The sequence below is a fragment of the Marmota marmota genome, unplaced genomic scaffold, assembly GCF_001458135.2.
Source record: "Marmota marmota marmota unplaced genomic scaffold, marMar, whole genome shotgun sequence".
In the NCBI taxonomy this organism is placed as follows: Eukaryota; Metazoa; Chordata; class Mammalia; order Rodentia; family Sciuridae; genus Marmota; species Marmota marmota.
Genome location: NW_026000142.1, coordinates 8393539 through 8416476, shown reverse-complemented (window position 1 = coordinate 8416476; position 22938 = coordinate 8393539). Strand labels below are relative to the sequence as shown.

At 33.1% G+C, this 22938-nt stretch overlaps 1 protein-coding gene across 1 annotated transcript in view; it reads left to right on the top strand.

Moving 5' to 3' along the window:
- Window positions 1-22938, top strand: part of Bmt2 (base methyltransferase of 25S rRNA 2 homolog) — a 76685-nt gene that overhangs the window by 16730 nt on the left and 37017 nt on the right. The window contains exon 3 of the mRNA XM_015488263.2: window positions 6741-6911. Coding sequence (XP_015343749.1) covers window positions 6741-6911 — 171 coding nt within the window. The remainder of the gene's footprint in view (window positions 1-6740; window positions 6912-22938) is intronic.

Below are 22938 nucleotides of genomic sequence, written 5' to 3'. Positions count from 1 at the left end.
GGCTGAGACAGGAGAATTGCAAGTTGAAAGCAAGCCTCAGCAATTTAGCAAGACCCTAAGTAACTTAGCGAGATCCTTTCTCAAAATAAAAAATTTTTAAAAAGGGTTTGGGTTGTAGATCAGTGGTAAAGTGCTCCCTTGGTTAAATCCCTAGTGCCAAACAAAACAAAAATAAAAACAAGAGTTTTGGAAAACAGAAACAAAAAGAGATGTAACTCTCAAGTGCAATGTATTAGGCACAACTGGATTTAGAAAAAAAATTACAAATTATAGAATACATATGTGTATGCATACACACATAAGCACACACACACAGTAGGAAAATATCTTAAGACAAATTATAATAAGTTCAGTTTAAATCCAAAGCTACTTTGAGCAAAAAGACTTTGAAGCAATATTGAATTTTGAAATTTGAATTGTATAATTTTAACTTGAATTATATGCAATTCCTTTCTTCGTCGATAATTCTAAGAGAACAGTTTCACTTCAAGAGCTAAAGTAGGTTTTTAAAAAAGCAGACTTTCAACAAAAGTCTGCTTAAAACTTAGTGTACACAGAAGGTTTCTGCTTTTAGATAGTCAGTGTTTTTAGATTTTTATCATCTTGGAAAAGATTTATACATTACACATGTAGCCATATGATCGTTACACATCATGTACATATATTGAAATGTCATATTGTACCCCATAAATATGTATAATTAGTGTCAAATAAAAATATAAAAAGAAAACCTTTCTTGGTTTCCAGAATATAGGAATTCCTTTTTGTTACTCATATTTTCTTCTAGTACTTGTGATCTTCCCTCCCGTTATATATTCTAATGAGCTATTGTTTGTGTATATGTGTGTGTGGATGGTTTTGGTTATTTTTGTATTTTTTACATTGTACTATTTAAGTGAATTCTGTTGCTGTTTGTGTTACTTTATGATTGGTTTTCTTGAGTTACCTCTAATTATTCATTTTATCTGTAAATACACAGATTTTCATTTCTTCCTTTCCAATTAATTTGACTAAATCTTTCTTATCTTGTCTGTCTTATAAACTACTTTACGAATTTCACAAAAGTATGTAAGTTACTAACTTTTGGCTAATATTTAAGGCACCTTTCCTGTCCAGAACATGGTACCCCAGGATTTTTGTTTTGTTTTGTTTTCTCTTTTAAATAGACTTTATTTTTGAGAGCAGTGGGTTCACAATAAAACTGAACACCAAGTACAGAGTTCCCATATATAACTAACCCCAAGCACACCCTCTCCTACTTTCATCACTCTCATCAGAGTGGTGTGTTTGTTATAATTCCTCAACCAACATTGACACATTATTTTCACCGAATACGCATGATTTACATTAGGTTCACTCTAGGTATTGGATGTTCTGTGAATTTTGAATAATGTTTAATAACATGTATCTACAATTATGGTTTCATACAGAATATTTTTTTGCCCTAAAAAAAATTCTCTATGCATTCTCCTTTCCCCAGAAACCCCTGACTTTTCACTGTCTTCATGGATTTCCTTTTCCAAAATGTTACATAGCTGAAATCCTGCAATAAGTAGCCTTTTGAGATTGATTTCTTTCATCTAATAATATGCATTTAAAGTTCCTTCATATCTTTTCATGGTGCATTTGGTTTTAGCCATGTATTCCATTGCCTGTATGTACCACTATTTATTTATGCTACCACTCATAGAAGGATGTCTATTATGTCTATTATTATGAATAAAGTTATTATAGACATCTGTATGTGATTTTGTATAGATGTAAGTTTGCAACTCCTTTAGATAGACACCAAGAACCATAATTGCTGGATAGTATGGTAAGATTGTTTAGCTTTTTAAAGAAACTGTTAAGCCAGGCTCAGCGGCGCATGCCTATAATCTTAGTGATTTGAGAGGCTGAGGCAGGAGGATCACAAGTTCAGTCAGCCTCAGCAACTTAGGCCCTAAGCAACTCAGTGAGACCCTGTTTCCAAATAAAATATAAAAAAGGGCTGGAAATGTTGATCGTTGTTTTAACACCCCTATGTACCAAAAAAAAAAAAAAGAAAAGAAAAAAAACTGAAGCTGCAGAACTGTCTTTCAAAGTGACTGCACAGTTTTTACATTCCCACTAGTAATGAATGAGCATTTCTGTTGTTATGTATTCTAACACATTTGATGCTTTCAGTGTTCTGTACTTTAACCCTTCTAATAGATATATAATGACATCTCACTGTCATTTTGATTTGCCTTTTCTAGTGGCATATGGTGTTGAATACTTTTTATATGCTAATTTTAATCTGCATATCTTCTTTGGTGAGGTGTCTTTTTATGTCTTTTGTCCACTTAGGGGAATGTTTGTTTTCTTGTTTAGTTTTGTGAGTCCTTGGTATATTTTTGGGAAAGAGTCCTAATCATATCATTTGCAGAGTGAAAATATTTAATTGTAATGAATTCTATCTTATCAGTTTTTTTTCTTCATCAAATTATATCTTTGGTCTTAAATCTAAATGGTTATCATTATGCCCAAGGCCATCTAGATTTTTTCCTGTGCTATTTTCCAGAAGTTTATAGTTTTGAATTTTTATTTTTAGGTCTATAATCCATTTTGAGTTAATTTTGTGAAAGATATAAGGTCTGTGTCTAGATTTCTTTTTTTCATGTGGATGTCCAGTTGTTCCAGCCAAACTTGCTCAAAAGATTGTCTTTTTCCCTCCATTGTATTGCCTTTGTTGAAATTCAGTTGACTGTAGTTTTAGTGAATCTTTTTTCAAGCTCTCTATTTGTGTTCCATTACTCTGTTTATCTCTTCTTTCATTGCTACTATATTGTCTGATTGCTGTAGCTTTCTTGTAAGTCTTGAAGTTGATGTTGTTAATCTTCCAATTTGGTCATCTTCTTCAATATTGTGTTGGCTATTCTGGGTCTTTTTCCTCTTCATATTTGGTGGCTAATTCTTTGTGTTATGGAATATTATTCACAACTTGACCAGCTCATGAGGTCCCCAGATATTTGGCTAGATGCTCTTGCAGAGTGTGTCTACAAGCATGTTTCTGGCAAGATTAACATTTGAATTGATAAACCAAGTAAGATAGACTATGCCTCCCCATATGAATAGCTAATATCCCTTCTATTGAACCAACACATGGAAGGGAAATTTCTGTGCACCTTCCTTTCTCCTCCTGTCTTCCTGATTACTGGAGCTGAGACATGAGTGTTCTGCCCTCACACTGGAACCTGGCACCATTGGCATACCTTTAGACTTGGAGTGGAACTTGTACATTTGGATTTCCACAGGGATTACAGTACCTGCTGGGTTCTCCACCTTACAGACACAGGTCATGGGACGTAATAAATCAAGCAATTAATTATAATACTTTTTCTAGATATCTGTATATATCTGGGTCTCTGAATAGATAGATATTGAGAGACAGTGTGTATGAGAGATCTGTCAGTATCTGTGAGTTTTTTTTTCTCTAGAGAACTCTGATGAATATGAATACATTATATAAACTATAGAAACAGTTTGTATTCACAAAATAAATTGCTGGAATTCTGGTTGGGATTGTTTTAAATCTATAGAATACCAAATTAAGAACTTTAGGTACTTTCACTATTGTATTGTTTACAGTACTGGAGTTTCTGTAGATATACACGTATGGGTTTGGGTAGCTTACTTTGTTTTGATTTAATATTTTTATAATTGTAGGTGGACCTTTATTTTATTTATTTATATGTGATGCTGAGAATTGAACCTAGTGTCTCACAAATGCCAGGCAAGCACTCTACCACTAAGTTACAACCCCAGCCCCCCTTACTTTATTTTTAATTCTCAAAATTTATTTGCTATGAATGGAAATTCAGAGCCATAGTGTCTTCTTTTGATCTTACATATTTTATACACCCAAATATATCTCAGGAGTATCCTGTAGTTGCTTCATTCTTTCCCTTTATCATCATGCCTCCAGAGATAACTGCCCTTTTTCCAAGGTGACCCCCTACCTAACACTGTTCTGTCAAGACTCTCACCTTTGCTAACAGTCCTTCCTGTCTACTTTCCAGGTTCCTTTCTTTGAACTTCCAGTAGCAGATGTTCTGATTCAGTAGGGCCCAAATCTTGCCTTATGTTTTTCCCATTTAGATTTGGATTTTCTCTTGGTGGTGAGGCTTAGTTTGTGTTATGTGATTTTGCCACTTTCATCATACTTTACTGTCACACAGTCTTTACCTGACTCACTAAAATTTTTGTGGCTCAATAACTTTTGAATATCTGCAATTTTATGTAGTTCTACCTGACAGAAAGGTAAGCACACTTTTTAATCTCGTGTTTCATGTCTTAATGAAATGCATTATTTTAATATCAATTCCAAGTTGATGAAAAGTTTTTGCTTTTCTCTATCAGTTTTATTTTCTTCATTGTTATGTGATTATTTGTCTTCTTCACAAGTTGAGCTTTTTTTTTTTTTTTTTTGGTGCTGGGATTCAATCCAGTGCCTTGCACATCCTAGGCAAGTGCTTTACTACAGAGCTACATCCCTAGACCTTTATTTATTTATTTATTTATTTGTTTATTTATTTGAGACAGTGTCCCCCTTAAGTTGCCCAGGCTGACCACTAACTTGAGATCCTCCTGTCTCAGCCTTCTGAGTAGCTGGGATTATAAGTGTACACCACCCTGCCTACTTGAATCTAAGCTTCTTGAGAGTAGTCATCTTCAATTTTTGTCATCACAATTTGTTTTGTTATCAGCTATGTCCTCTACATTATAGGAACTTAATAAATACTAGGATAATGATGGATTTCAACTCCTGTATATATTTATAGTGAACACTAAATCTACATATGATAAATTAAAGAAGTCTTACATCTTACATAATAAGAACTAAGCAAAACTGAAGTTGAACTAATGGCATCCTGTATGAGAGAAATGAATATTTTCCTCTTAAATCATAGTTCTGCTTGTTATATACAGTTGTAAATGACTTTTTCTTTAATTCTTTACTTACAATGTGTTTCTGTAGTTTTACCAAGCAGTGTTTGTGGAGAAAAATAGTCTAGCTTTGTTTTTAAGTATGAAATAATAATAATAGTATTATTATAATGATAATAAATGATAATGTGGTTAATTTTAAGAATCTAAAAAAAAAGAAAATTTATTCAGATTCCATCCTCCTTTAAGTAGTTTTGGTTAGTGTATCAGTTAATTTTTTCTAGTGTGTATCTCTTGTCGGTAAAGCTAGTTCTCATTAGTCATTTTCCCTTTGTTTCTTGGCTTTAATGGCTAATAAATATTTGCGTTGATTCTGTGGTATTTTTCTTGTCCCATTACATGTCTAGGTATGGTGTCTTACTGTACTTACCCTATAATGAGATTTAAGTAGATAATAAATATTAAGAAAGTTATTTATAAGTCTGTGCTAATCCTAAGTTTCTGATTCAGGATAGCAATCTGACATAGACTTATCTGGGCTGAAATGATACATCCTGAAAAATCTATTTTAATTGTGTAAGAATTGGAACAAACAGGAATGGTTTTCTGAAGGAGAGGAATAATTTCAAAGTGTTACTTAAAAAGCACTGTTATGTTCAGACTTCTATTCTGTTTGAACTTATACCTTTATTGCATGTGTACTGTTATGACATGTAATAGGTTTTTATCAAGAGTTCCTTATTCATAACTCCCTCCCCAGAGTAGGCCATAAAAAATAGAATTTCTTTTCCCTGAGGAAAGTCATAGAAACTGATCTTTCCCTGCTTTTCTTTCTTGAAGTTGGGCATAAAGAAATTTTCTACCCTACTTGTCTGATAGGAGGTTATAAGACCATCCTCATTTCAGAAGGGTCCTGCCCTGTGCTCTGGAGGGGAAAATGATGCACAGAGAAGCCAAGAATAATTCAGGCCTTGCTGGGTTTCCACACCTAGACCAGTAGCATTAGATCATACCCTTTTTGTCCAGTCACATTTCAGTGTTGTTGTGCATGCTTCAGTCATACCTATGCAAGGAAGTCTCCATAAAAACCTGAAAAGACAGGGTTTGAGGGCTTTCAGATAGCTAAACACATGGAGGTTCATGGAAGATGGCATGTCTGGAGAGGATATGGAATCTCCTTGCCCTTTCTTATATACATTACCCTATGCAGAATTGCTTGCTTGCCAGTTGTCTGGTAAAGAGAAATCCCCACACTTGTTGAGGTTACAGAAATCTTTTGTGGTGTTATGGTATGAGAATGCAGTAATACCGGTTTGGTTTTTCTAACATAGTATGATACCATTTCTACCTGATCTAGTTGTTATGCCCTTTCTTAAAGCAAATAAAAAGAAAAATGATCTCTTAATATGTTAACCTGACTTTGTTATGTTAAACCAAAAGAAACTTTTTTAAAAAGTATCTATTACCAATAAAGCTAGCTCCAAATTAACTCTCTGCCTATTATTTCTGGGTGTTGTCACTGAATAGTTATCTAAACTTTGCTGGAGGGACTTGTGTTTTTGTTGAAATTAATTAAACTATACACAGGTATATCTATACCCTTGAAGAACATTTTTTGTTGTTGTTTATTAAAGATAATCTATGATCATTCCATGTTACATAACTATTTTAACAATTTAAAAGTGCTACAAATTGCTCAAATTTGCTTTTGTCTAACATTTAAAAACAGAACTCTTTAATTTGGGAGTTTTCTCTAGGGATTGATAGACTTTTGTCCATTTTATTTTAATCATATCCATAATTTTAAAATACAACTTTATTTTGACTTGTAGTGTATGCAGAGAATATTTCCAAAATGGTGGGAAAAAAAAAGCACTGGAGAAAGATGAAAAAAGAGCTGTACTCGCCACTCAGACCACTCCAGCCTTAAACACGCATGAATCTTCTAAACTTGAAGGTCATTTAACCAACCTCAGCTTTACAAACCCTGAATTTATAACTGAGTAAGTATACTTTTTCTACTTCAATTAACATTATCCTAGGTAGCTGTTAGTGAAAAATAGTATAGTTTATACCAAATAGAGGGCACTTAACTTTCTCCTGTGGTAATATGTTAGGCTGAGAAATACAAATTTATAATATTATTAGTTATTAGGTAACTAGCATATACTTTAAGAAATATCTGGAAAATTAGTGGTTCAGTAATGTATGTTGTCCTTGCTAAAAATGAGAAAAAAAATAGTCTATTAAATGTTATAATAAATGATCCTTACAATACAAAGAATCAAAATAAGAAAATTTGGTAAAAACCATTGAATTTAAAATAACTGTCCACTAAGAAATTACAAATAAGTGAAAAGAATGAAATATTTTTAATAGTACCATTCTTTGATTATGATTTGAAAATCTGCCAACTAATAATATATCACAATATATATAAGTACAAACTTTGTAAGTACACGAGTATTATAATCCAGTTGATAATTAATAGTATAAAAATTATTTATGTATCTTAGTGCAAGAATGGATTTATGATATCAAGTAATATTTTATTAATTGTCTGCAAATGCTAAACTTAAATAATTCTGTAAATATTCTTGATAGATGCTGAAAACTAACAATGAAAGTAAAATTACAGTCCTAAATAATTCCCAAACTGCAAATACCACATAGCATTACCTTTGGTTACTTTGATTTTATACCATGTTCAAAATCTCTACTTAAAAGTAATTCCACTTAAAAATGAATTCACATCTTTGAGTAGTTCAGTAGGAATACTTTTCCCTATTTTATTTTAATCATATTCATAATTTCAAAATATAACTTTATTTGACTTATGTGTATGTAGAGACTATTTCCAAATGGTGGAAAGAAAAAATCATTTGAATGGTTCAGTAGAAAAAGACAAAGCAGCTTTACTTTTATACAAAATTACTGTAAAGCTTATAAAATGTAACAGTTTAACATCTCATATCTTAAGTGTTATGGACATTCTTAACATATGTTTAAAATGTTGACTAATATAAGAAAGTAGATAGTTATACTTCGTCAAAAACAGATTAATATGGAAAGTATGAGTTCTAGAATATCTGTGGTTCTTTTCTATAGTCTATTTCATTATTGAGAATCTCTTATTTATACAGTCACTGTCATCATATTTTCCTTTCAATCTTAAACATGGTTTTATTCCTTTTATTTATTTGGGTTAATTTGTTTTGTTTTGTTTTGTTATTGTTTTGAGGCAGGGTTTTTCTGTGTTCCCATGCTGGCATCAGACTCCTGGGCACAAGCAATCCTCCTGCCTCAGCCTCTAGAGTAGCTGGAACTACAGGCATGGGCCCAGCTGAACATTGTTATTATCACTGCCTTGAAGTTCTTGTCTGCTAAATCCAACATTTGGGCTAACTCAGAGTAAACTTATATTTACCTCTCTTTCCTGAGTTTAGACCACACTTTTATGATTTTTGTTATATGTCTCATAATTTTTTGTTGAAAACTGGACATTGTTGATAATATAGCATAAAAACTCTCATTTTGGATTTTCCCCCAAGGTGGGATAGAGGTTTTTTAGTAAATTGCCTGGACTTAATCTATGGAATTGGATCCCTTTATAGTTAGTATATGCTGATTTATATCAGTCCTTTTTAAAAAATAAAAAGAAATTAGTTTCTTTAGTCCAATTTCCTTTGGTTTGCACTTGGATCTGCATAGGTTATGGTCAAACAATGAGGAGTGGTTGTGCTCAAACACCTCTGGCAAGGTTTCTGTTCTCTGCCAGAACATGAACATTGATTAGGGAGTACATTTAAAATTCAAGCAGTTTTCAACTCTGCCTTACCTTTTGCTTCTGCCAGACCTGTTTTGGTCTCTCCTACATATATACATAGCCTTTTTTTGTCAGTCATGATATAAGGCTATGTGGAGACCTTATCTAGTCTGACTATGTCTATTTCATTTCTAGTATCCTTCTGTTTAGTTTCTGATTGTTTCTTCATTTTCCATCTCAACACCAATCAAGACTAACATGGCAACCTGAAACTAGCATAGCTGATTTTCTTTATTTATTTCCACCAAATTTGTTTTACTAATAATGCTTCATGTAGGTTTTTTCTTTTTTGTTTTTTCTTTTTAGTTGTACATAACAGTAGAATCTATCTTGATATATTTATACAAGTATGGAGAATATATTATTCTAATTAGGATCCCAGTGTTGTGAATGTACATGTTGGTGTGATTCATTGTGGTGTATTCATATATGTACATAGGAAAGTTATGTCACATTCACTCCACTGTCTTTCCTATTCCTGTCCCCCATCCATTCCCTCCATACCCCTTTGTCTAATCCATTGAACTTCTGTTCTCCCCCTCCCACCACCACTTTATTGTCAGTTAGCATCCATATATCAGAGAGAACATCTGACCTTTGGTTTTTGGAATTGGCTTATTTCACTTAGCATGATAGTCTCCAGATGCATCCATTTACAGGTGAATGTTATAAAGTCATTTTTCTTTGTGACTGAGTAATATTCCATTGTGTATATAGATCATAATTTCTTTATCCATTCATCTGTTGATGGGCATCCAGGTTGGTTCCATAGTTAGCTATTGTATATTGTGCTGCTGTAAACATTAATGTGGGGCTGGGGATATAGCTCAGTTGGTAGAGTGCTTGCCTCGCTCGCATGTACAAGGCCCTGAGTTCAATCTCCAGCGCCGCTAAAAACAAAATAAAACAAAACAAAACATTAATGTGGCTGCATCACTGTAGTATGATGATTTTAAGTCCTTTAAATATATGCCGAAGAGTGTGATAACTGGGTCAAATGGTGTTTCCATTCCTAGTTTTTTGAGGAGTCTCCATACTGGTTTTCAGAGTGGTTGCACTAATTTGAAGTCCCAAGAACAACAACAACAAAAAAAACAAAAAACAAAAAACAGAAAAACAAAAAACAAACAAAGGAGTACAAAATGTACTCTTTTCCCCACATCCTCGTCAGCATTTATTGTTACCTATATTCTTGATAACTGCCATTCTGGTCAGAGTGAGGTGAAATCTCAGTGTAGTTTTGATTTGCATTTCTCTAATTGCTAGAGATATTAATCATTTTTTTAATATATTTGTTGACCGTTTGTATTTCTTCTTTTGAGAAGTATTTCTTTACTTCCTTACCTATTTGATGGGATTATTTGTATGTTTGTTTGTTTTGGTGTTAAGCTTTTTAAGTTCTTTTTATATCCTGGAAATTATCACCTTATCTGAGGTGCAGGTAGAAAAATTTTTCTCCCATTCTGTAGGTTCTTTCTTCATGCTCTTGATGTTTCCTTTACTATGAAGAAGGTTTTTAGTTTGATACCATCCCATGTATTGTTTTTTTATTTTACTTCTGTACTTCAGGAGTCTTAAGAAACTTAGTTCCTAAGTTGACATGTTGGAGTGTTGGGCCTACATTCTGTTCTAGTAGGTGCAGGGTTGAGTTTTGTGTAGAGTGAGAGAGAGGTATTAAATTTCATTCTACTACATATGGATTTCCAGTTATCCCAGCATCATTTGTTGAAGAGGCTATGTTTTCTCTGACATATTTTTTTGGTGCCTTTGTCTAGTATGAGATATCTGTATTTATGTGGGTTTGTCTCTCTCCTGTTCCATTGGTCTTCATGCCTCTTTTGGTGCCAATACCATGCTGTTTTTTGCAATAGATGCAGAGAATATATTTGACAAAATATAGCATGCATTCATGTTTAAAACACTAGAAAACCTAGGGATAGAAGGAACATATCTCAACATTGTAGAGCTATATATGACAAACCCAAGCCTAAGTGGAGAAAAACTGAAAGCATTTTGTCTAAAAACCAGAACAAAACAGAGATGCCCTTTCACCACTTCTATTCAACATAGTCCTTGAAACTCTAGCCAGGGCAGTTAGGCGAAAGAAAGAAATTAAAGTGATAGGAGTAGGAAAAGAAGAGCTCAAACTATCCCTATTTGCTGATGATTCTATATTTAGAAAACCTAAAAAACTCCAACAAGAAAACTTTTAGGATTCATAAGTGAATTCAGTAAAGTAGCAGGCTATAAAATTAACACCCATAAATCAATTTTGTTCCTGTATACCAAAGATGAATCAGTTGAAAGAGAAATTAGGAAAACTCTCCCATTCACAATACCCTCAACAAAATAAAATAAAATGCTTGGGAATCAATGTAACAATAGAGATGGTAAACCTTAGAAGATGGAAAGATCTCCCATGTTCTTGGATAAACAGAATTAATATTATCAAAATGACCATATTATCAGAAGCACTATACAGATTTAATGCAATTCCTATTAAAATTCTAGTGTCATTCTTCATAGAAATAGAAAAGGTAGTCATGGAATTTATTTGGAAAAATAAGAGGCCAAAAATAGCTAAAGCAATAATCCTTAGTGAGAAAAGCAAAGCAGGAGGCATCACAATATCAGACCTTAAATTATACAATAGAGCCATAGTAACAAAAATGGCATGGTATTGGCTCCATGTTGGTTTTTATACCCTTTGCTCCATCAATTTAGTCCCATCCAGCAGGAAAGGTGCTGTTTAACCCAGCCAGCTCTGACTAGGAAGAATTTTCATAACACCTGAGCCAGGGACGGGGATGATAAGAGCAGCTCCAGGCAAGGATACCACAGATCCCCCACTCTTCTTAACCTACATTCAGCTGGTTTTCATAAACTTTTTTTTTTTTCAACTTACTTGGCCTTTGTTTGGGCTGCAGAATGGTTTTGATCAATTTTTCTAGTTTCCTGTTTTTCTTAAAAAATATATTTTAGTTGTAGTTGGACACAATATCTTTATTTATTTTTATGTGGTCCTGGGGATCGAACCCAGGGCCCCACATGTGCTAGGGAAGCACTCCACCGCTGAGCCACAACCCCAGCCCCTCATGGTTGCTTTTTAAAGAGTGAATTTGTCAACTTTTTAGTCAATCTTTTTCTCTGCTTCCATTTAAAAGGAGTAAACTTACATTGGTTTTAGGTATTTAAAGAAAAATACCCAAGTATGACTGTCATAGGTCAGGATTACTTCATATTAAAACTAAGCATTAAAATAACCTACAATGACTAGATTTACATTTTTTCATTCTAAAAACTATACTTACTATATCATGTGGCACCAACATGTAGATGTAGACTCCTTCTTCCTGTTTTTTCCACCATTCTTGAGGTCTGTCTTCTACTTATATGGAACTATTTTCTCTTTTTCTTGAGTAGAACATGCTTGTCACTTTCTGGCAATTGTAAATGCCATATATTCTCTCCAGATAAACTACTGCTATGTGTGTGTGTGTGTGTGTGTGTGTGTGTGTGTGTGTGTGTGTTTATGTTTTGTGGTACTGGGGATTGAACCCAGCAATGCTTACTACTGAGCTACATCCTCAGACCTTTTTATTTTTTTATTTTCAGACAGGGTCTTTCTAAGTTGCTTAGGGTCTCACTAAGTTGCTGAACCTGGCTTTGAACTTTCAGTCCCTCTGTAAGCCTCCAGAATTGCTGGGATTACAGGCTTACATTACCATGCCTGGCTATTAGACTATAATTGAAGCATCTTCTCCTTACCAGCTTTCCCTGAACTTTCCCTTTACAACCAACGTTGAGATTTTCTTATACCTCTATTGGTGTACTCATTTGCTATTGTATGTATGTTTTTCTCACAAATAAAACAGATGTTTGAAAATTTTGTATATAGAAATTATAGATATAGAAAAAAGACCACTGAATCATTTAGTCTAAGCCAGGTGTGATGGCCTCGTGCCTGTTATCCCACTGAGAAGCTGAGGCTGGAGGTGCAAATTCAAGACCAACCTGGCCGACTTACTGAGACCATCTCCAAATAAAAAATAAAAACAGACTGAGGTTGAGTGCCCCTGTGTTCAATCCCCAGTAACACCAAAAACAAACTCATTCTGCACAATTTTCTTCGTAAAAATCTAACACTGTATTTAAATAAAAAGTGATTTTGAGTCAAACAGAATACTGAATTTTCAGAAAAAAACCTTACCCACTTATGTACTCTGTTTAGCATAGATATTATCATAAAAGATATGTGTGTGTGTGTCCCCAAAATCTGTTTAACTGCCGACTTTAGTTAGCAAATTTTATCATTTTTCCAGTCTTATCTCAAAATATCTATTCAAGTTATTTTGATTTCTTGCTTCAGGTAGTGACTATTCACATAATAAAGTTACCTTTTATTATTGCACTTACATTTCATGAATATTAAATTAAGAACCCAGTGTTGCCACAGAGTCACTTGTAAGTCATCTGTATCTCAAAATTGACATATGGCATTTTTAAAACGTGTGTATGGTGACTGGAAATTTTAATCCCAAATCCAGTTAGCTATTCCTCTAAAATTAAGATAGCTAGGTCCACCTCCACTTCAGCTAGTACATAGATTTTGTAATTGTTGTAAAATAAGTACTTACCTTGATGTTCCTAAAGTATTTATTTTTTTTTCCAAAACATTTATCAAATAGACTACATTCTAGGCCATAAAACATACTTTAACAAGTTTAAAAAGATAGATAACCATACAAAGTAGGTTCTCGGATGACAATAAAACTGAACTAGAAATCAAAAAAAGAGAGCTAGAAAATATCCTAATATTTTTAGATTAAATAAAGCAACCTCTAAATAACACAGACAAGAAGTCTCAAGAATTTAAAAATATTCTGAGCAAAATGAAAATATACCTTAACCAAATTTGTGTTATGTAGTGAAAGCAGTACTGACAGATATATGTGTATGTGCGTGTATATGTATATATATATAATATATATATATACACGTATGTATATAAATACACACACATACACATATGTTTTCACATATTCTCATACAAACATATATATGAAAGAAAAGATGTAAAAATTAATAATATAAGTTACTACCTTAGGAAACTGAAAAAGAAAGATTGACTAAATCTAATAAAGCAGAAGAAAAGAAATAATTAAAAAAAACTAGAACAGAAATCAATAAAATTGAAAACAGAAGAACAATAGAAAAAATCAGTGGGATCAAAATTTGGTTCCTTGAAGGCATAGATAAAACTAATAAACCTCTTGTCAAACTAAACAAGGGAGGGGTAGAGGTACATATGTACATATTACTAATATTTGAAATGAAATGAAAGGTTTGTTACTACTGATCCCATGGTTGATGAAAGAATACTAAATGTTTATTATGAACAATTGTGAGGCCACAAATTTTATAACTTGGATGAAATGGGCCAATTCTTTAAGAGACACAATCTACTAAAATTTACATAAGGAGTAATAAATAGATAAAAGTTTATATCTGCTAAATAAATTGAATCAATAATTAATAGCCTTCTAAAACAGAAAGCACCAGGCCATTATAATGGTAAAATCTACCAAACATTTAAGGAAGCAATGATACCAATTTTTCTGAAAGAAAAATCAGGAGAAAACTTACATATTTATTTTCTGTGTGGCCAGCAAAATCTAGTTCTAAGGCATTAAACCAGTCTTATCTTTTTCTCATCTGAATTAACATTGATTTGTCCTTACTGATTATATAAATATGATAAGATAATGACTGAATTTATATTTGGGAATTAAGTTATGCTTTAGTTGTTAATGATAAACAAGCCTAAAGCTAGTAGAAAACTGTGAGAATTCATCTACTTACCTGACAATATTGCTTTTTAATATGAATATTTTAAGAAAACATTCAGTAATTACAATTGAAAAGCTATCCCTCTGTGTCAGGCCCAGTGGTGCACATCTTTAATCCAGTAAAGATTGACTAGAAAGGCTGAGGCAGGAGAATCACAAGTTCCTGGCCAGCCTGGACAACTTACGGAAGTCCTGTCTCAAAATAAAAACGGATGAGGATGAAGCTCAGGGGTAAGGTGCCCCTGTGTTCAACACCCTGTGCAACAAGGGAAAAAAAGAAAACCTGTACTTCAAAGTGTAATCACTAAGTTTCTTTCTGAACTTCTCTGCCTTCTTTTTGGCCAAGTTCATCAGGAGAGTTCTCATTAAGTAAGCAACCAAGATATATTGTTTAAAGTCCTTTCAGACTAGTGTTAGTTTTATATAGAACTCTGTTGTTCAAAGTAAAGAAATTGAGAGGACTCATAGCATAGAGACTTTGTAGGACTCTAACAGGTTATGCCCTCTTTCTGAAAGACCATATCATGGAAAGAATCTTGCTGTGTATATATTATTCTTTCTTTAGATATTAGGTTATTTCATTTCAATATTAAGCCTCTTTCTACCTGAACTTCATGTCCTTGAGATGATTTCCCAGAAGTAGATTCCTGTGTTGAAGAGTATAAGTGGCCCTTGGCCTTGTACATATTTTTTCAGAAAGGTAATACTAATTTCATTGCTTCTGGCAGGATAAATTTTGCCAAAACTCACCAGCATTGATACTTTGATTTTTTCATTCTTTATTGACATTATATAATAAAATGGCATTCTGTTGTGCTAATATGCATTTCCAACAGATATATAAAATATAATAAGAAAAAGTTAATTCATAAAGTAGAAAGAACTAATATGAAGTCAGGAAAGTAAAACATTGTTTCTGAATGTCTAGTATTTGCTGTGCAGAAGCATGGCATGCATACTGTCATACTTTCCAAAATCCATAATAAAAATGGTAACTGATTACAGGATTGTTCTCACAGATCCTGGGCTTGGCCCCAGAATCCATTCCATATAGCACTATAAAAAGCCATTAACATTTAGCCAATGGGGCATGATGCCACATGCTTGTAATCCCAGCAGTTTGGGAAGCTGAGGCAAGAGGATCTCAAATTTAAGGCTAGTCTTGGAAATTTAGTGAGAACCTGTTTCAAAATTAAAAAAAAAAATTAAAAGGGCTGGAACGTAAAGCATACCTGGGCTCAATCCCCAGTAAATAATTAACCAGTCATTATAAGAGAAGAAACTCATCTATCATTTGTGTCCATTTTACATGTTATTAATAGAAATACAATTTTGACTCTAAGCTTATTATCAACTAAGAGTGCATGAATAGGATCATTTCTTTGTTTTGTTTTGTTTTTTAAATATTTTCCTCAAGGATTCTCTGTTTATATCATTTGCCTACCTAAATATTGGGATCTTGTTTACCAATTTATACAAGCAGAATGCATATAGTTATTGTATACTTGATTCATATAGTTATTGGAGTAGCGACTTAACAAATGTTTCTCTGGTGGAAGGAAGGACACACAGATGAGAAAAACAGAAAGCAAGGTAAGGAAAGTAAAGAAGGAAAACATTTAAGATAGCAGGATCATGTTTTTATAATTATCTTCAGGCTTAGTTGTTATGGTTTGGATGTGAGGTGTTCCCCAAAAGCTCACATGAGAGACAATGCAAGAAGGTTCCAAGGAGAAATGATTGGGCTGTGAGAGTCTTAACCCAATCAGTGAATTAATGCCCTTTAACTGAGTGGTAACTGAAGGTTGCTAGGGTGTGGCTATAGGAGGTGGGCATTAGGGGCATGGCTTTGGGGTATATATTTTGTATCTTGAAAGTGGAGTCTCTCTCTTTCTGCTTCCTGTTCATCATGAGAGCTGCTTCCTTCTGCTACACTCTTCCACCATGATGTCCCACCTTACCTCGTGCCCCAAGGAATGGAGCTGGCCTTTTATGGACTAAGACCTCTGAAACTGCCAGCCCTCAGATAAACTTTTCCTCTTCTGGTCGGGTCTTTTAGTCACAGCCGTGAAAAAGCTGACTAAAATATCAGTTAATTGGTGGAGAAAAAGAGAAAAGGAGTGGTGGCAACACGCCAAAGGAAAACCATAAAGAATATCAGATGATACTTGTCAATTCAAGAGTCTTACTATGACTTTTATTTCCATTCTGCTATAGAACATAAGATTTTGGATATATTTTTCAAGGGTTTGTGACAGAGGGAATATAATACATAGTAATAGATAATATCTAATAGAGAGGACCTAATTAGACATATTAATGCTTATAAATTTTGCCAGTTAAGTTTATGATAGTTGAAAAATGATTTTTGCAGAGGTTGCCTTTGAACTTACTATCCTCCTGCCTCAGTCTCCCAAGTCTTATTTATGAAGATGTATATACTGACATATATAGTTGAATCTGCAGGAAAGTTCTTAGTTTATTGAAATGTTAATAGGAATAAATTTGTGACTACAAATACCAAATCTGGAGGCTTAGTAATCATATTAAGTCCCATTTAAAGGAGTGTATGACATAAATTATTAGAGCTGTTTTTTTTTGAGAAGCAGAGTTTATTACCAATTTCAAAATTTTCCTTCCTAGGTTTTTCTTTATTTTATTTGTTTACTTTTATTTGGTGCTGAGGATTGAACCCAGTGCCTCACATGTGCAAGGCAAGTGCTCTGCCACTGAGCTACAGCCCCAGCCCTAGGTTTTTCTTGATTTAAAAAATGCATAGTTTTAGGCTGGGGTTGTAGTTCAGTGGTAGAACTCTTGCCTGGCATATGTGAGGCACTGGGTTCAATCCTCAGCACCACATATAAATAAATAAAAATAAAGGTCCATTGGCAACTAAAAACTAAAAAATAAAAATAAAAAAATACAGGATAAAGCCGGGTGGGTTGGCTCACACCTGTAATCCCAGGAGCTCCAGAAGCTGAGACAGAAGGATTGCAGGTTTAAAGACAGCCTCTGCAATAGCGAAGTGCTAAGCAACTCAGTGAGACCCTGTCTCTAAATAAAATACAAAATAGGGCTGGGGGTGTGGCTCAGTGATCAGTGCCCCTGAGGTCAATCCCAGTACAATAAATAAATAAATAAATAAATAAATAAATAAATGTGTGTGTGTGTGTGTGTGTATATATATATACACACACACACATACATACATAGTATTTTAAATAAGCAGAAGCACATAGTCTACATTCAGCAGTTACTCCTTTTTTTTTCCTTCTTTTTAAGGTTAGGAAGGTAGTTTCTTTCTCAGTTTTAGTATTTGCTCAGGAAATAGATGTGGGAGACTTCTTTTCTTCTGTAAACAATTTGTAGTCAAATGAGAGGAATCATATACAAAAACCACAAAGCCCTGAGCTTTCTTATAAAGACCCAGAGTGCTAGATGTGGAGAATGAAAGTAATGATGATTGTATAGGTTCAAAATATTTGAGTACTAGCTCTACTGGAAAATCTTCATGTTACTAATACCATAATCCAGAGTGTATAAAAAGAAAAATGATGACCACAAGATATTTTCTACTGAAAGAAATTCTGTCTGAAGAATTCATAAAATAAATGTGTTTCCTTAGGAAGAGTTTAAAGCATTTCAAAAAATTTTTGTTAATCACAGTTCTTAGAATTCTTAATGTGTTTCTATGAACTATGTCCCCAACTATTAAAGATTTACTCTATGAAACAAGTTTGACTATTACTTTTGTAATTGTAATTAAATCTAATTTGATCTAACAAAGAAAATAAAGCTAATGAGACTTAAGCAAGATTATATAAAGATAATTTAGGAATTGGAGTCTTCTGTGTTTTCTTTTAAACTAACAAATTACTGTTTTCATCAATAGGATACATATTAAGAGGATTTTCTTGGATTTAATGATTAAGAAGTCATTGACCTTGAGGGATTAGTGCAATGTTGAGGGTGGCAAGTAAATTTCAGTGCTTTGAAGTTCAAGTGGGAGATTTACAGAGTATTGATACTCTTAAGAGAATTGTTATAGTAAGTGGAAAGGTTAAGAGGATATTGTTTGGAAAGAAATTCCGATAAGGTGTTCTCCCCAAATAACTTACAGCACACATTTACTTTTTGTACATATTCCTATAGAGTAAATTAGTTCTATTTTTAGCCACTTAAATAAAATGAATTCAGGCTGAGGATATTGCTCAGTTGGTAGAGTGCTTGCCTTGCATGCACAGGCCCTGGGTTCAATCCCCAGCACCCCACCTCCACACACACACACACACACACACACACACACAAATAATAATAATAATAATAATAATAATAATAATAATAAATGAATTCGTTTTTATGCTAATACAATAGCATTAACAAAGTTAGGGGACACAGAAAGAGTAGCAGTTAGCTAAAGCCCAAATATGTGTATATATAGAATTGGGTTGGTTGATTGAAGAGAAGGTTGTATTAGTGCTGCAACTTTAATCATCACTTTATATCCCCATGAAGATTCCTTTCTTCAATTTACTCTTCAGGACTACTTCAAAAGAAGTATTTTTAAGGACTGCTCTTTTTAACTTCCTTTGTAGATAAGTATTTCTGATCTATAATTTGGGAAAAAAATTTAATCACTGATTATACCCAGAATTCTCTCATTTGAATTTTCTACTAGTGAATGCATCTTTCCCAATTAATTAAAGTAAATTGGCATAGAACCTCAGAAAATATTTAGTAATTATGTGTGGGCTGTTGGAGGGTGATGGTACTTATTTTGTTGTTGTTGTTATTTTTTTTTCTTAAATTGCTTGAATTCTGATAAATACAAATTATTCATCATAGCATTTTCAGGTGAGAGTCAGAATTATTGCTGTGAAAACTGTTATTTTTAATGATAGCACTGTATAGATTATTGCTATGAATGCCATACACATGATATTAATTTTCAGAGAATTCAGATGAAGTATATTTCATGCTAGAGTATATTGAACACAGTTGGATGTTTCTAACTAAAGGGCAATGAAGAATCATACTCAGATATTAGGAGGGAATGTCAGTAAGATGTACTTTAACTGGTAGAATGCTTAATCATCAATTTGTGCTATGATTTTTATTTTGTTACACTGCCTAAAAATAGGATGACTGAATGCCCTGTTTTATACAGTCCCAGTTTATGTTTACTAATGCTCTTTTATATTAAAAAAATCCCAGTTTGTACTATAAACTTTATGATGATCTTAACTGTAGAACACAAACCCATAATATAACTCACTTATAAATGACAAATGAGATAGATTTAGATAATAGACAAACACAGGTAAGTGGACATCATGACCCAACAATTTACCTTTTTGCCAAGCAAGACTGGATACAGAAAAGGCATAGAATGTAATAACTAAAAACAGGTATTTTGTCTAAAAAATATGTAATTTAAGACGAGAAAAACCCATGGCCAATGGATGAAATATGAAGTGACCTCAGCAACCAGAACATTTAAAGAAAGAATTTAGTTATTCAAAAAGTAATATTTACTAAATACTACTTAGTAAATATATTCTAGTTCTCTATGCTAGGTAATGATGAAAATAGATAAAGAAGAGTAAGATTTTTTTTTTTTTTAAAAAAGCAAAATATAAAGGGTAATAAGTGTATGTAAAGTTACAGATGGCTTAGTTTATGTTTAAACCTTCAGCTTCATCTTTCTGTATTACTACTGTTGGTTGCTTACTAGTATGCATAGTAGTATGCAAGTTTAAAGTATTCTTAGAGCAATGCTATAATTTTCTGTTTTATTTTTTAAATAGTAACTATTTGGTAAATAAACTAATTGGCTTGCATTTTATTTACAACCAATTCTTTTCGACTAACGGTAGAAAAAGCATATTTTAAATTTAAAAACATTCCATGTTTTACAAATTATCCATTCAGGAACATCGTTTTTAAAATTTTTGATACAAAAATCATAGGTTGAATGTTCCTTATCTAAATGCTTGGGACCATAACTGTTTCAGAGTTTGGGATATTTGCAGCATCATGACATATTGTACGGATGGAACCCAAATCTAAACATGAAATTCATGTTTCATATGTACTTTACAAACACATGGTCCGGAAAAAAATTTTTTACATTTTTAATAATTTGTGCATTTGACTGCAACTCATCTCATGAGGTCAGGTGTGGAATTTTCTACTTGTGGCATCATCTTAGAGCTCAAAAGTTTTCAGATTTCAGATTTGAGAATTTTGTGGAACAGATTTGTTAAGCTCTCAGTAAACCAAGAAACTAGAACTTCTCTGTATGCAGATAGCTCCTTTTCATACATAAAGAATTCCTGAGAAATGTTTTTATAAGAGTCATGGAATAATTTGAAGGTTGGACAACTATTAAGCATAAAAGAAAATTCTTAATTATACCTCATTCTTTAAATAGAATTAGTAACAGTATATTTCTATTATGTTATATATGTTTTGTAATATTCATAAAAATTGAGTACACAGTTGAATTTTTTTCTTCTCTGTTACATGTCCAGTGAGTTATGATTTTGAAAGGTGGAATATTCACGGCTTTAAGCAGCCTTCATGAATTTTATCTTTGTTTCAATTTTATTAAGACTGACAAGACTTTAGTATAATTTTAATTTTCCAGTTATGTTTCAGTGATGGACATTGCAAAAACAAGTGTAATTTACAGTGACATACGTAGGGAAAAATATGAACCATACTTTTTAAATACCTTCATCTGGTATTCAATGACTTCTCACTTTGCTTATAATCTCATTCTTTTGACAATGTATGGTGATGTTATTGAAAGCATGTTGTGAGAGGAGGGAGAAAACAGGTAAGAAAGCATGGATAAATATAAAGGCTATTGCTGATTGTAAAATAAAGAAAAGATATATAAAACTCCTGTGAGATATAATACTCAGGTTTGGGCAGCATCTATAGACCTGTAGTGGAGAATGAGATTTAAATCTTTTGACTCAAATTGGTTTTGAGTCTGAACTTTTCACGATGTCTGGGCATGGTAGCACACTTCTGTAATCCCAGCAACTCAGGGAGCTGAGGCAGGAGGATTGCAAGTTCAAGGACAGCCTCAGAAACTTAGCAAGACCCTTTCTGAAAATTAAAAAAAAAAAAAAACAAATGAAAAGGACTGGATATGTAGCTAGGATAAAGTGCCCTTGGATTCAGTCCCCAGTACCAAAAAATAAAAATAAAATAAACCTTTCAGCATGAAGTTTATGGGAGCAGCTGCTCTTGAAAGAGATGCAGTAGGAGCTGAAGCCCTCTTCCTTCTTGACCACTTTGTTTTTCACCAGGCCTCTGAAGTTTATTCCCTGGCTTTCTTCCTCTATTTTTCACTTGGTCAAAGGAGACTACCTAGTCATAGATTACCAAATTCAAAGCAGGCTTCTTTATAGATTAGTTGTAGTGTTACATAGAATTCTATGAACTCTAAGATGTTTTCCTGCTATGTTGTCCCATCCTTCCTCAGTTCAGCTCTATTTATGGACAGGCACATAACAATAATTCATAAATTATATAACAATTACCTAAATTATATTTCTGCTGTGTAAATTTAAGAACAGTAACTTTATATTGCTTATTATTATAGTATTTATTTAAAGCTGTAGAATGCCTGGCACATAGTACCCAGTATGTTTTTGAATAAATGAAAGAAAAATACAGACATAATCTAATACAGAAAGCTTGACAGTTGTTTTGCTTCTGGAGGATGCCATGTTTTAAAATTAGAAGTGTGGTTTTAGAACTTGATCAAAAATGAAATGTGAACCTATGGTGGGAGTCACCTTTAAAACATACAAGTTATTAAAGAACCAAAGCCATCTGGGTTTTTTAGTACCTTCTTTCTCCGAAGTGGTTTTTGGATTTCAAAGAAATATTGTTACCTGTGTGAATATTTATCTAAGCCAGAAGTAATAGTGTCACAATACAGAACTTTAGACTATAAACGTGACTATGAAGTAATCAAGTATTTCAGAGATAGTAGTATCACTCCATCACAAAACCTTTAAGCAATTTTTATTGCTTTAAGAACCATTCAAGAGGAAAAACCTATTCCTCCTCCAGAGTTCTTTGTACTATTATGGATTAACTCTAGATTGAATACATACTTGTAATTAGAAAAGAGCAGCTTTGAAAAATTGGGAAAGGCTTATATTTAGCAGAATCCACAGTATTCTAAGTAAGTTAACCCATTCTCATAAAATCACAAGAGAACCTATATCTAAATTCCATGTTTTCCTTAGGCCTTAATAGTGGATGAGAAATTATGACAGGATTAGAGAATTCTGAAACTCTTATTAAATAGCTCAGTGGGCATTATAATCT